This window comes from Bactrocera tryoni, chromosome 4, assembly GCF_016617805.1.
Source record: "Bactrocera tryoni isolate S06 chromosome 4, CSIRO_BtryS06_freeze2, whole genome shotgun sequence".
Classification (NCBI taxonomy): Eukaryota; Metazoa; Arthropoda; class Insecta; order Diptera; family Tephritidae; genus Bactrocera; species Bactrocera tryoni.
The window spans coordinates 62963827-62978592 of record NC_052502.1 but is presented as its reverse complement, the minus strand read 5'-3'; the positions used below and the strand labels follow the sequence as shown (position 1 = coordinate 62978592).

Below are 14766 nucleotides of genomic sequence, written 5' to 3'. Positions count from 1 at the left end.
ATTTTAGCTCTCCAAGATTCCTTTTGTTCTTCTATTTTCTTCGTTTCTGCCAGGATGCATGCTTTTTGATCGTATTTAGTTGTCGACTTGTTGTCAGCTACCATTAAGTCGTGCTCTTCCGTTGTGTCTTCAATGCAATGCTTCTCAAAACGTATATCTTCTACGCGCAGCTTACCAAAGGTAATGTCTTCTACGCGTAGCTCATCTTTTCTATTTTTTAAACTGCTTTTTTGTTTCTTTAGCACTTTCAAAATGTGAGTGACATCCCAAGATAGATCTTCTATCTCAACATTAAAATATAAATTGTTGCAATAGATTGTCAATTCGTGCATATTTCTTTCCATATTGCTCCATAAATTCTTGAGATGGTTTTCGTAAAATTCGATTTCAGTTTGGTCTCCAGTATTTATATTTATTTTTGCCGCTGCAATTGTAGATCGAATTCTTTTTGGTCCTTTTTTCAATTGCCAGCTCTATGAGGTCTATCATTTTATCAGTTGGGCTATTGCTTCTAGCCTTTATGACCATCTCTTTGGAAGCTATTTCCTGTTTGAGCTCCTGAATTTGCTTCCTATTATCTTCAGCTCTCCTCCATATATAATCTAGATTTATTTCCTCAAATCTAATATCTTCTACGCGCAGATTCTTCTCAAAAGTGATCCCTTCTTTGTAACATGTTCGCAGTGTTCGAAATTTTAACAATTTTTTTTTAATAAACTCTCTTCTTTAAAAAAGTCGTTGGAGGTAATTGTTTTGGTCGCCTGGTTGACCTTGCTGTGCCTCGATTCACAGCCACTGAATATTTTCTTAAATAACAGTATTCACACAACGTTTAGTTTCGTACTAAAAGGGCTGATGTGATCATATAAATATGCGGGAATATGGACCCGCCTTACAATTTCTTTATTAATTTGCTTGTGTAAATAATAGGGCTTTTATATTGCCTATATACATAAATATATAATAGGAATTTTACATACATATATTGCCTGTATTTTATCCATACATGTCTTACAATTTTGGCTCGAGCTACATATTCGGCTCGAAGGATCAAATGTTTCTCACTCGACATAACCCTTATTTATTCCCCCCACCAGTGGTAAGGAATGACAAATCTTTGATGAGTTTTAAACAATATGTATATATATAACGTTTTTTTTTTTATATCTTGGACAGGTTTTATTAAGTTTGCTATGAAGACAGATAAAATCCGCTTTACATTTGTTATCAAGTCTTCTGCCTCATTTTTGAAGTAATTGCGTCACTTTCTTGTGAAATATTCACTACAGTCACTGAAATTCCACTCTTTATTGCTAGCCATATTCGTATTTCTTCCGGTTTCTGAAATGAACTAAAATCCTTCTTCTTCTTCCTAATTGGCGTAGACACAGCTTACGCGATTATATACGTGGCGCCAATTGGATATTCCAAGCGAAGCCAGGTCCTTCTCCACTTTGTCCTTCCAACGGAGTGGAGGTCTTCCTCTTCCTCTGCTTACCCCGGCGGGTTCTGCGTCGAATACTTTCAGAGCTGGAGTGTTTTCGTCCATCCGGACAACATGACCTAGCCAGCGTAGCCGCTGTCGTTTAATTCGCTGAACTATGTCAATGTCGTCATATATCTCGTACAGCTCATCGTTCCATCGGATGCGATATTCGCCGTGGCCAATGCGCAAAGGACCATAAATCTTTCGCAGAATTTTTCTCTCGAAAACTCGTAACGTCGACTCATCGGTTGTTGTCATCGCCCAAGCCTCTGCACCACATAGCAGGACGGGAATTATGAGCGACTTATAGAGTTTGGCTTTTGTTCGTCGAGAGAGGACTTTACTTTTCAATTGCCTACTCAGTCGGAAGTAGTATCAATATCATCGGCTTACGCGGGCACTAAAATCATTCTATATTAAGAATTTCTGACAGTGCTTCTATCCTTAGCAAGTTTACACCAGTTGTACCAGGCCACTATGAACTTGATTTTTCCATTGGATGCGTGGGCGCCCTTGCACCTGTTGTCCATCCATGGGTTTCGAATCGAATAATATTTTTGCTGAAGTGTCAACATACATGCGTTGAATTTTATGCGCTTAATTATATGCATGTCGCTGCCGAGCTCATCCAGTTCGTGATTCCATTTTTTTCGATATTCCTCGCTCACGCGGACAGCTTCGAAAAACTTGTGAAGAACAGGTCTTTCTCATCTCGATACGTCATTATCATATTTCTACGCTGATCAATAGGACTGGGATAAAGAAAGACCTACTTCTCAATTGCCAATCGTTGCCAAAGTAACTCCTTTTAGCAAGAGTTATGCTACGTTTGACCTTCAAGCTTAAATTATTAGTGTAATTTTTCTTCTTCCTTCTTGTGCCAACGTCATTTTGCGGAATGAGTTTCGCGGGGATACCAAACTGAGAAGTGGCGTCGTATAGGCAGCTCCTGCCAGTGCTGTCGAAAGCGGCTTTGAAATCGTATCGATCTATTTGTGGAGGTACTCTCCAGCATTTGACGCATTGTGAAGTTTGTATAAGGATTTACGTAAAATCAGTTTATTTACAATGGGCTGAAGGGGCTATACCAGTGTAACGCATGAACAATTAGGTGATTTTCGTGAATTTTTGTTAAAGAAAGTGCTAGATTGAATGTGTCGAACTTCCTTGGACGTAACAAGGTATATTTTTGGCTATATTTTAAGATTTTTTTTGCAAAAATATTGAAAAATAACGAAGTTATCTGACGTCTTCGATGGTCCCAAAAAAAAAAGTGCCCCAACTGTTGACATGATTCCGTCCGAATAATTTTAAAATATCAAAAATTAACAATATGGCGTAATTTTGAAAAAAATCGTTTTTTTAATGCCAAATGTATTCAACAATACTTAGTTTTAATTTGAAGTCCATCGGTTAATTTTTCGTTGAGTTATGATGTCAGCAATTTTGAAAAATGTCGTTTCGAGAAAAACGCGTTTAAAGTTTCACTTATACTATATATGTTTGTACCTGTGAACGGTCGCTCTTTAGAACGCTGGCATCTAAAAACTATTCAAGATACGACCTTGCCGATTTCGCAGGATATTTTTGGAAATATACAAGGTCTGTCGCAAAAGAAACAGAACTTTTTAAATATAACTGTTTCTGGGGGCGCCACCTATTGGTGGGTATATGAAATAAAAAGTTTGATCTCTTGTTGACATTTCGTAAAAATTTTAAGACAATTGGATAACTACAATCGATGTTATCGATCAAAAAGTGACAGCAGCTTTTGGTCATCGGTCGTAAAATGCAAAGAGCAAATATTAAATTTTGTTTAAAACTTGACAAAACGTTTACTGAAACATTTCAAATGATGAAAAAAGTTTATGGTGATCAGTGCCTATCCCGCAGTAATGTGCATGAGTGGTTTAAGCGATTCCAAGAAGTTCGTGAGGACCTCTGTGACGATCAGAAGTCGGTCGTCTTCAGAAGTCAAAAATAAAGACAATGCTGATTTGTTTTTACGATTCCGAGAGTATTGTACGCCGAGAGTTCGTCCCACCTGACCAAATGATGAATGCTGTGTTTTACCTTGGTGTTATGATGTGTCTTTTGTCACGCATTCGTCGTGCTCGACCACAATACCGTGAGGCAGGGTCCTGGCGCCTGTTGCACGATAATGCGCCGTGTCATCGGTCGACGCTTGTCACTGTTTTTTTAACAAAAAACTCCATATTAACCATTAATCACTCACCCTACTTACTTGATCTGACACCCTGTGGTTTTTACCTATTTGGAAAGCTTCATTTGTCCATGAAAGGACACTGGTTTCAGGACATTTCAGCTATCCAAAAGGCGACGACCGATATTCTCAAGAGCATTCCGAAAAATGACCTTAAACACTCATTTGAAATGCTAATTGACCGGGCTACACGCTGTATCGAAGCACAAGGAAACTACTTTGAATAAAAAAATATAACTTTTAAAAAATATTAATTTTTTGTTGTTTTTTTTAACAGTCCTTGTAAGCTATTGAAAAAGCAGAAAAACCATTTTTGAAAATGTGACACTGGTAACGTGACCCCTTAAGTCTGTCACACAATACTCTCGAAGGAAACTTTTACGCAATGTTAAGAAGGCTGGTCCCGCCATAAATAGCGCAGACCACGGGATCCTCCTGCTTGGGAGGAGTGCTTACTTCTTACCTATGCGACTTCTATATTATTCCAGAACGAAACAACGTTTGACAAATTTTAATTAATTTATTTATTAAATAACAAATCGTCAATTATTAAAGCAGAATTTAAGAGTTATCTAAAACTATCGGAACCGTGACTCGATATGTACAATGCAAAACATGGCTTATGAGATAATCTTTGTATAGTGCTCTGGCGTAATCTATACATAACAGTTAATACATATAAATTATACTTTAAGACTTGGCAGCACTGCGATGAAGCTGAAAGGAGTGTCTACTAAATATTAATTTAAAAATACAGATAAACTTTATAAATATAAATTATATTAATTAAAATTAATTAAATAGTAACACTTATTAACTAATTGCTTGAAGTGCAACTTATGACCGTGAGCGGTATTTTGAGAGGCTTGATATGTATGATTTAATAGCTGTTAATGTCATATGCTATTTCCTCTCTTTGCTAAACCGCTAGGAGCCCGTTGATTCGTTCTTTAACGTATTCTCCGCGACCCCCGTTACATTGCAAATGGGCTCCAAATCAGATCGCGCACGCTTCGTACGCCACTGCGTGCTGCTAAGCCACAGCTCCTTAATCATATCTGCGCCCTTCTCGGCGATCATGACCACCGGCGCATGTATGTTGCCGTTAGTGATGGTGGGCATGATGCTGGCATCAATTACACGCAGTCCCGGCACACCGTACACGCGCAATTGCGGATCGACCACCGCCCACGGATCGCTAGGTGGACCCATTTTAGCGGTGCCTGACATATGGTAGATAGTCATGGTGTATTGGCGTATGGCGCAGTCCCAATATTCGTCGGTAAACTGCGGCAAGTGCTTGCAGTTCGGCAAGGGTTTGCTCCAGAAGCGTGCGCCAAAACGTTTCAGAGCTTGGGTTTCGCCCATGGCTACCGCTGTTTTGACGCCTTCGCGCAGCACATTCACATCGTCCGGATGTGTGAGGTAGTTGTGATAGAGTAAAGGGTAGCGAAGCGGATTTTTGGATGCGAGTTTAATAAAGCCACGACTTTTGGGCCGCAACATCATGGGAAAGATGCCGAAAACATCACGGTCGTTCACTTCGCTGTATACCTCTTGGTAGAACTCGTCTGATAAACCATGCGCAGTTTTTACTTGCGAACCGCCATCCGACATGACCGATGCTGAGGTCATCATAAAGCTCATGTCAGGCCAGTCGTCGCTGGCATTGGCATATTTGGTATTAATGAAAGCTACTGCCTCCAAACCCACGCTAGATGTGAGCGGTCCATCCTCCGTGATGGCGTAACGCAATGCGGTATTAATGTTAACCATACGCTTCATCACAATGGAAATGGGGTAGTCGATAAGGAATGCAATGCCGCCGACAGCTATGTGATCCTGCAAATTCTGACCGACACCGGGTAGATGCTGCACCAGTGGTATGCCCACGCGTTGCAGTTCATCCGCAGGTCCGATACCCGACAGCATCATCAAATGAGGTGAGCTTATCGCGCCAGCCGAGAGTATAACCTCGCGTGTGGCATAGACTGTCTGTAGGCTTCCATCGCGTATGAACTGCACGCCGATGGCACGTTTGGTTTCTGGGTGCGTCAGCACCTTCGTAACGTGGGCATACATCGCCACGTCGAGGTTCTTGCGCAAACGCGCAGGGCGTAGAAAACTCTTAGAGGTGGAGGCACGCGAACCGCGTCGCATGTTGAACTGATAGAATGCGAAACCCGTTTGCTGCTCACCATTCACGTCCACAATATCATAGCCCATTTCCTCGCCGGCCTGTAGAAAGGCAGGCCCCAATGGCGTGTTGTAAGGTGAGTCTTGCACAGTCCAAAGACCACCTTGAAATTGAAAAAAAAGTGTTAATATGAGCGCTGATATTATAGATTTTATGATTTTGACATGCCTGTGCCGTGGTAACGTTTATTGCGCGCCAAGTATGGATTACGTTGATCTTCCGATTTGCGGAAGTACGGCAATATATCTTCGTAGCCCCAACCGGGATTGCCAAACGATGCCCACTGATCGAAATCGCGCCGGTTTCCACGTATGTATAGCATAGTGTTGAGTACGGAACTGCCGCCAATGACTTTGCCACGCGTCCAACAGCAGCGGCGATCCTTCATCGCCTGACAGGCTGTATTCTGTGGTTGGGTGCTGGAAAAAGAAATAGAGGGCTTATTACTGATTGTAAACCTTTCAAAGACATTTTGAGTTAAGAACATACAGAGTGTGTAATGTCACACTTAAACTATTGAATTTTAAATTTTTGTGCTGTGAAACGTGCAGGTGGCAACTCTGTAAAATATAGTTATTTTAATAAAGCTTGTCAAAATACTCTTATCTTTCATTTAGTGTTGCGTTTTAAAATACATACTTACAACTCTGATTTTAAAACGTAAGATACAACGAAAATAGTGGATCAGGCAAGGCTCATATTGACTTTGCGGAAGGAAAAATTAAGCCCCATTATATAAACGCTAAAGTCGGAAAAGAACCATTTTGATCTTTTAAATCCATCAAAAAAGGCTAAAGTCGGAGAACGATTCAAAAAATGAGTGTCTGAGACGGACCGTGGTGTACAATCGACTAGCTGGTAAATCCAAGCAGAGTATCGTTAGGGGGTTCTACATCATGATCGTGCAAACGATAATCATATATGATGCGGTGGTCTCGGACTCAAAAGCCTCGCAGACTTCGGCAGGACTCCAAATATCGTAGCTGCAACAACTGGAATGCATCTGCATGTCGGATGCACTGCGCACTTGTCCGACGGCAGCACTTGAAGTCATGCTTGAGCTCATATCACTTCAGCTAGTAGTCGGTCAGTTAGCCAAACATACTACAAATGACAACAGAAGGGCGTGGCAGATGTGAGTTAATCCCGTCCCAGCGGATAAAAGAGTTAAGTGGTGTAATACCATTGGCTCTTCTCTCAAGACACAGCATTACCAAAAGGCTAAACTTCACCAAGAAGTTCAAGGTTACCCTTAGCAGCAAGACAGAATGAAATGATCCACTTTAAAGCTTAGGATAGTACAATCAAGTGATACACCGACGGCTTGAAAACGTAGGAGGGAATTGGTGCAAGAGTCGCAGGACCACGCGCCAAACCCTCCATACCTATGGGAAACCTTCCGAGCATTTTTCAGGCAGAAGTTTTTACCATAAGTCGGTGCATAGAGATAAACCTCCAAAGCAACTATCCAATCGAACGTATTACCATACTTAGCTATAGTCGAGCGGCACTTAAAGCAATCTCTGTCTATGAGATTAAATCGCTGCTGTTGCAGAAGTGTAAAGAACGGCTGAATAACCTAGCGGAACGTAACCAAGTGCACCTCATCTGGATCCCCGATCACAAAGGTATAGCCAGGAATGAACTGGCTGATGAGCTCTCTCGCTCCGCACCATCCACTAACATGATAAGACCTGAACCCTTCATCGCGGTGGATCCCCATACCATAAAAAAGCTGCTCCGCAAGGAAGAAAAAGTAGGCAGAGTGAGGTATTAGCAATAACTCCAAGGCATGCGCCATGCCAAGTTGCTAATGGGGGGTTACAATCTCAACAGGTTTATATACTTTCAAAAATTACAAACATTGTTAATGTTCCTTGATTTTTCTTTTAATTAATTAAAGATGAAAAAATAGTAGTGGCTACGAAATTATTACTTGGATTAGCTATTGCAGTTTTTAATTATTTAATTATATCTAATTAATTAAGGGGGTATGCCCATGATTTCAACCCTCCTACTTACCTGAAACCAAAAAAAAAAGGTTGTTAATCTAGAATAATGTCGCAATGGCCGGAACTACGGAAAAGTGGGAAAAATTTTGTTTCACAGATTGGCGACTGCCTGAAAAAAAAAAATTTTTTTGGATAACTTTTTCTGACTATTTCGATTTTTTTAAAAATAAGAAAAAATAAAAATTTGGTGATGGGGCTAGTTCCTACCATAGGCAAGCCTATAAAGAAGACTCTATAAAAATTTCAAGTAAATCGGTCCAGTAGAACCTGAGAAATCGTGGGTATCGTTCCGAAAAAGTCAGTTTTGAAAAAAACACGTTTTAAGTTTAGGTGACAATTCTAGTGAACACGGAAGCCACGTCACAAAATCGGCTGTATCTCCGAAAATAAGTCGAATTTTGAAAAATCCTTCCAAGGTCATATTTTTGAAAGTCTAAACTTTCAAGATATGCAAAAAAAATCGATTTTTTCAAAATCCTAGACAAGAATACCCGCTTAAAAATAAATGACAACTCTAAATATCTAAAAGCCACAAATACTTATTGTCGAATCAAAATATAAACGCTCAACAAATTGCCCAAAAATCGTTTTAAAATTGCAGTCAATGAATACGTAATGACTCAATTTTCTCATGACCTTGGTAAATAACTGTAATCAGCACTTAATAGGTGCTCATTAAATGCATTAGTGTTTGTCTAAAGTAGTTAGTCGAGTTAACTGTCATTCAAAAACCTCCGAAGGCGCCGAAACGTCTATTTAAATCGTTTAACTGCTGTCTGCTTAAGCACCTATGAAATTGTGATCATCTCAAATTGTTAACGAAAATTTTTCAATGAAACTTGTGTTTGGGAAATGTGAAGAAATAATAGTAAAAAGGTTCGTGTTAGACCGACAACTTCGATAGCAATGTGCGTGCAACAAAATAGGAAGAAATTAAGTATAATAAAATGAACTTAAATGAAAGCTAACGGTCAGTATGCGAAGCGTTTCATGTACTTGTTGTTATTTTTAGTTTTGAACGCATTAACGCAAAGTTTTTTGAAATGTTTCAAAAATTTTCGCCACTTGCTTGCGTGCAGTTAATAGCGACAGCTTTAGCAGTTATATTTTGATAAACTCTTTTCGTCTTTTTATTGTACATATTTTAGTTTACTATATTTTTTTTTCTTTTTTTTTTTTGAGTTGTGAATTTTTGTCCGAAACATGGCTCTAAAGCCAATATAGAATCAATTGAGGATCTTCTTAGGTTGATTTTGCCTCAATAAAGTATTATAGTTACCTAACACTTATATTTGATTATGAACCTTTTGAGAGAATCAGAGGTATATTGTCAAGTTCTGTAGTGGCTGCTCATCTGAAATTTCTTAATCACGTATTCGGGTTGCACTATAGTGAGCATCGCCATTGAGACCTCAAAATACCCATTGTAAAAGGGGCTATTGAAGAAGTTGTCTCTCTCGGTTGGAGACTTACTTCCGTACTTACGATCCAACTGTTGGACTTTAAATCTTTACGATTCAATTGATCTCACCTTCAATTTTGTGAAATATTTTTCCTTGAACTTTCCCATCATTATTCATAAATATTAATTTAGTTATTGCCATTTTCAAATAAAACAGTTTTTAACTGAAACTGAATATTAATCAACATACCAAGGATATACGTTGAATTCGTTAACTTTACTCTTCTACTTCAGTATGTGATATTTTCCTCAAATAGTACGAAATTTCGTAAGTTCACAATGCTCATAGAAAATATGACTAGCAGCAAAGAATCGAGATAGATATCTTTATATATATAAATCATCTGACCGTGTGTTTGTAATTGAACTGCTCCTAAACGGCTTAACCGATTTTGATGAAATTTTTTGTGTGTGTTCAAGGAGATTCGAGCATGGTTTAGATTCACAATTTGGTCCACTGGAAAATGGTTTTTTAAATTAATTTTTCATTTGTAGTTAATTGCTAATTTTGGAATGTTTGACTGATAGATTGCGCTACCATCGCAGTATCCAATATTCAAACCTTAAATTGGCGTAAACGTGCAATAAATAAAACGATGCCAAAGTAAAAGGCGACATCTGTAGACAAGTTTTCATAACGTGGACAGAGTTGTTCGTTCTTAAGTAATAAATTGGCTGATTCAATACATCTATGGGTAGCTATAACATTTTTTTTTTCAAATTTTGCTAACTATTGGAAGGGGTATCTTGACAGACAATTTAAAATTTCAAAAGATCTGGCATAAAAAAATAGCGGCATAACTGAAGTGTTGATAAAAAGGTCTATTAAAATTTGGGATATACAGAAATCTTTTCGAAGCATTGCAAGACTGATGCCATAACCTTGCCAGCCGATTTTTTTGCCTTTCCACCATTTCTTAATATGCAGTCCACCAGGCTTACAATCGATTGGACTCGATTGATTTCACTGATGCACAGGACAAATTCAATAGTATTTTTACCCCAAAAACCAGTTCTTTCTTAACGCACGAAATGTTTTTTGATTCATTTTTTTTTGCTTCACCAAAAATGCGATTATTCCTTAACTAATACTTATAATCTAACTAATAGAAATCATATAGATGGTATTAGTAGTACAACCTTTGTATCAGCAACAGTAAAAAGTGGGCGGGTCCTCTAGTTTTTTAATAAAAAGTTTGGTCAACACTTGCAGATTTTTAGCCGGCTTTGACCCTTGCTAATTGCAAGAGTATTAAATGTTCAGTTACACGCGAACTTAGTCCTACCCTTGTTCTCCTTGTTGTTGCATAGTGTTATTGAATATGTCTTAAGTGGTATGTGGTTTTTGTCAACTGCTTCAGAATTTGTTATATAATTAAGTCATTATCTAACAAACTACTATGTTCTTAGAAAAATCGAATCAAATCTTCTAACAATTGACCTACTTTCAATATTTCCAATGTTTTTGATGCAATTTAAAATTAAAAAAAAGTGCAGCACCGACAATCTGGCAACTAGAATTTAAGATTTTAAATAAATGGATATCCACATATGTATGTATATGTTAGCCTATAATTAAACCGCATATTTCCGACAACTTACATTTAATATAATAATAGCTTTGATTTATTTATTTGGTGTCGATTATAACCGCTGGTACAAAAAATGCTGTCGCAACAAACCGGATATCAATAATGATACATATTTATGTGCCACAAATACTTATGCACACACATGTACATAAGTATATAAATATTTACGCAGTTGTAATGATGTTCATTGTGAAATGTTGAGACTTGCCGGGAACAACAAGCATGAAAATCTTGCGTTTTAATCGCCAACAACATTTAACGGTGCAGGCAGCGTTATCAATTTTGTTTTTAACAACTGAAGTGAACTGATTGTAGACTCACTGCATTATAATGAAAATATTATTTACACAATAGTTTATTTATGCCTTTTTTCGTAAGTTTAAAATCAATTAAGATAAAAAAAATACAACAATGCATAAACATACATGTATCTTTGCTTGTATTACACATGCTTCGGAGAAAACCCAACGCAGCATTCCCGTTTGCCGCAAAATTACATAATTGCTGTGCTCAGGCGGCTGCACAACAACAGCACGCTTACGACTGCGCGTCTGACTTGCCCATCAGCAGCGCTGTGTGGTTTTCGTTATTGTTGCCATTAACATTGAAAACTACTCAGCGGCACACTAGAGAGCCGGTAGCGCACGGACAGTCATTTTCGTACGCCGTTTTTGTATTTTGTGCGGCCCACATGCAGCGAGTTCGTTTCTTAAGTCTTTTGTGTACTCATTTCGTACAGTAGGGTTTTCTGCTGTGCTGTGGCGCTGGAAACGTGCTCGCCAATAGGTAGCTAAATTTACCCGTCTACTGCCAATCACTGAGAGGCAAATGCATTGAAAATAGTTGCTTTGGCTTTCTTTTGACACTTCTTTAATGTCCAAAGGGCAAATGATGAATGTGTCTATAACCTATTTTGGTGCGCTAGAATGACGATTGTTGACTTTCTTGAGTATGTCAGCCAGTCAAGCTTAAAGTTTTGTTTTGCTATTATATCGTTCAAGATAATTAAGTGTTGCCCACTTTTTGTTGCTACCATTTGCATATTGTCTTACAACATGCCATTCAAGTTAATAACACATTAAAGCTTTGAAATGTTGTCATTATGTAACATTTCTCTGAGTAATCCGCCTTTAACCAAGGTCGTTTGTGTGAAGAGTAAACACGTTAATTTGAGGCATGAAATGTAAAGAGAAAATGTATTGACATTTTTGCTTTGAATATATTAATATCGACAGATAATTAATTCATTATTTAAAAGTCGGAAGAATTTTCTAAAATTCTTTTTTTCGAATCAAAGTATAATTTAAAGAAAAACAAATCGTTAACTTCAGTTGTTCTGAAGCTAAAATAGCCTTCATAAATAAAGAAGTTTCTATACGAGTTGTAGCGGAATGAAGTGAGCGTTAAGATACAAGTGTAGGGAACATTTGTTGTGAACGAGCCTTCAACAAACTTATTCAATAACCTTACAGTCATTCAACAAGCAACATCATATTTTTTCATTGTGTTGAACATGTCAAATTTTGTACCGAAAAGTGATGATTTGCGGAAAGCATTAATTTCTTGTTTGAAGAAAAGTGTTGTATACTCGCATCGAATGCTTGTCGAGGTATATGGTGGACATGCACTATCAAAAGCAACATGCAAAATATTGAAACCATATTCAAACCGGTTCAACGGAAATAATGGTCTTGAAGTGAGAAATGTGGAACTAGAAAGACCAACAAAGCGTTTGAATACGTCGAACTGCAAGCAATTCTGGCTGAAGATGATACTTTGCAAATGGCAGCTATGTTAAATGTTGTACAACAAACAATTTCAGACTGTTTGTGAAAGCTATGAAAAAGATCGAAAAATGGGTGCCACAGGAATTGAATAAAAGACAAATGGAAAACCGAAGCATCACCTGTGAAATTTTGCTTGAGAGAAAAAGTACGAAAATCAGTTTTGCATCGAGTTGTGACTGACGCTGAAAAATGGAATTATTTTAAGAATCCCAAATGAAGAAAATCATGGGCTAATGCCGGACAACCATCAACATCGACTGCAAAATCAGATCAATTCGGTAAGAAGTTTGGTTGGATCAGAATGCTGTAGTATATTATAAGCGTCTAAAACCTGGTGAAACTCTTAATACTAATCGATACAGGCAACAAATGATCAATTTGGACGATGCATGGATCGAAAAACGACCATAATAGACCAGAAGACACGGCAAAAATAATTTTGTTACACCACCGTGCACTTGCACAAAAATCAAAAACAAAAATCAAAAAAAAAAAATGTATCATTCAGGATACAATCAAAGTACCTGGCTGGGAGCTGCTACCCTACCCGCAGTATTCACAAGACTTGCCTCCTTCCGATTACCATTTTCAGAAATCGAAAATTTGGTGGCTGATTGGTTTGTTTCAAAAGACTAACATTTCTATTGGCATGGGATCCACAAATTGCCAGCAAGGTGGTCTAAACTTATAAAAAGCAATGGTGAAAATAAAATAAAATAGTTTACTTTCTCATCCAAAATTAGTATTTCATTTTCAAAAAAAAAAAAACATTCATTTCATATCGGTACACCTGGAGCAAGTACTTGATTTTAATTATACATTTTGTGTCCGATATTGAAAATTTCTTCATACTAAAAAACTTTAAACTTTCAACTTCTTGCTAAGTTTAAAAATTCGAAAGCTCTGTGCACAGTGGGTGCCTCGCAAGTTCATAATCCCACAAAAAAACGAATTACTGATTCTGAGAAATGTTTGAGTGCTTTTTAATCGTAATAAAATCGAATTTTTGCGTCGGTGTGTGACAATAGAAACATAGCTCCATCATTTCCCACTGAAGTCCACTCGACAGTCATTCTAGCGGACTGCAGATGATGAACCGGTCGGCTGGAAAGGTTATGACATCAATCGTTTGCGATGCACGTGCTATAATACTTACTCAACGACTGATTACTGTATCCTATGTCCTTACCCTGGTTCTAAGCTACCTGCCCACCAATATTCAGTCAAATCAATTCAGCCGTTCTTCAGTTCTAAATGGTGTAACTAACACAATTTTCTTTTATATATGTATATAGATTTTTCTTCAGGGTGTTACAGATTTCGTGGCAAACCTAAAATTCCTTGTTCAGGGTATAAAATATTTTAGCCAGCGTAATAATTTTAATGATATATGTATGTATATATATATATGTCCATATCTTTATATATATAAATCTTCTGACCGTGTGTTTGTAATTGAACTGCTTCTAAACGGCTTAACCGATTTTGATGAAATTTTTTGTGTGTGTTCAAGGAGATTCGTGCATGGTTTAGATTCACAATTTGGTCCACTGGAAAATGTTTTTTTTAAATTAATTTTTCATTTGTAATTAATTGTTAATTTTGGAATGTTTGACTGATAGATTGCGCTACCATCGCAGTATCCAATATTCAAACCTTAAATTGGCGTAAACGGGCAATAAACAAAACGATGCCAAAGTAAAAGGCGACATCTATAGACAAGTTTTTATAACGTGGACAGAGTTGTTCGTTCTTAAGTAATAAATTGGGTGATTCAATACATCTATGGGTAGCTATAACATTTTTTTCATACCTGCTAACTATTGGAGAGGGTATCTTGACAGGCAATTTAAAATCGCAAAAGATCTGGTATAAAAAATTAAAATTTGAGATATACAGAAATCTTTTCGAAGCATTGCATGACTGATGCCATAACCTTGCCAGCCGACTTTTTTTTTTGTCTTTCCACCGTTTCTTAATATGCAGTCCACCAGGCTGACAATCGA

General features: G+C 37.7%; 1 protein-coding gene across 1 annotated transcript in view; it reads right to left on the bottom strand.

Annotated features, from left to right (window-relative positions):
• Positions 1-4637: 4637 nt before the first annotated feature.
• The window catches only part of LOC120774645 (glucose dehydrogenase [FAD, quinone]), a 31340-nt gene continuing 21211 nt past the window's right edge, over positions 4638-14766 (bottom strand). The window contains exons 2-3 of the mRNA XM_040104369.1: positions 6076-6326; positions 4638-6010 (exon numbers count right to left, since the gene is read on the bottom strand). Coding sequence (XP_039960303.1) covers positions 4638-6010; positions 6076-6326 — 1624 coding nt within the window. The remainder of the gene's footprint in view (positions 6011-6075; positions 6327-14766) is intronic.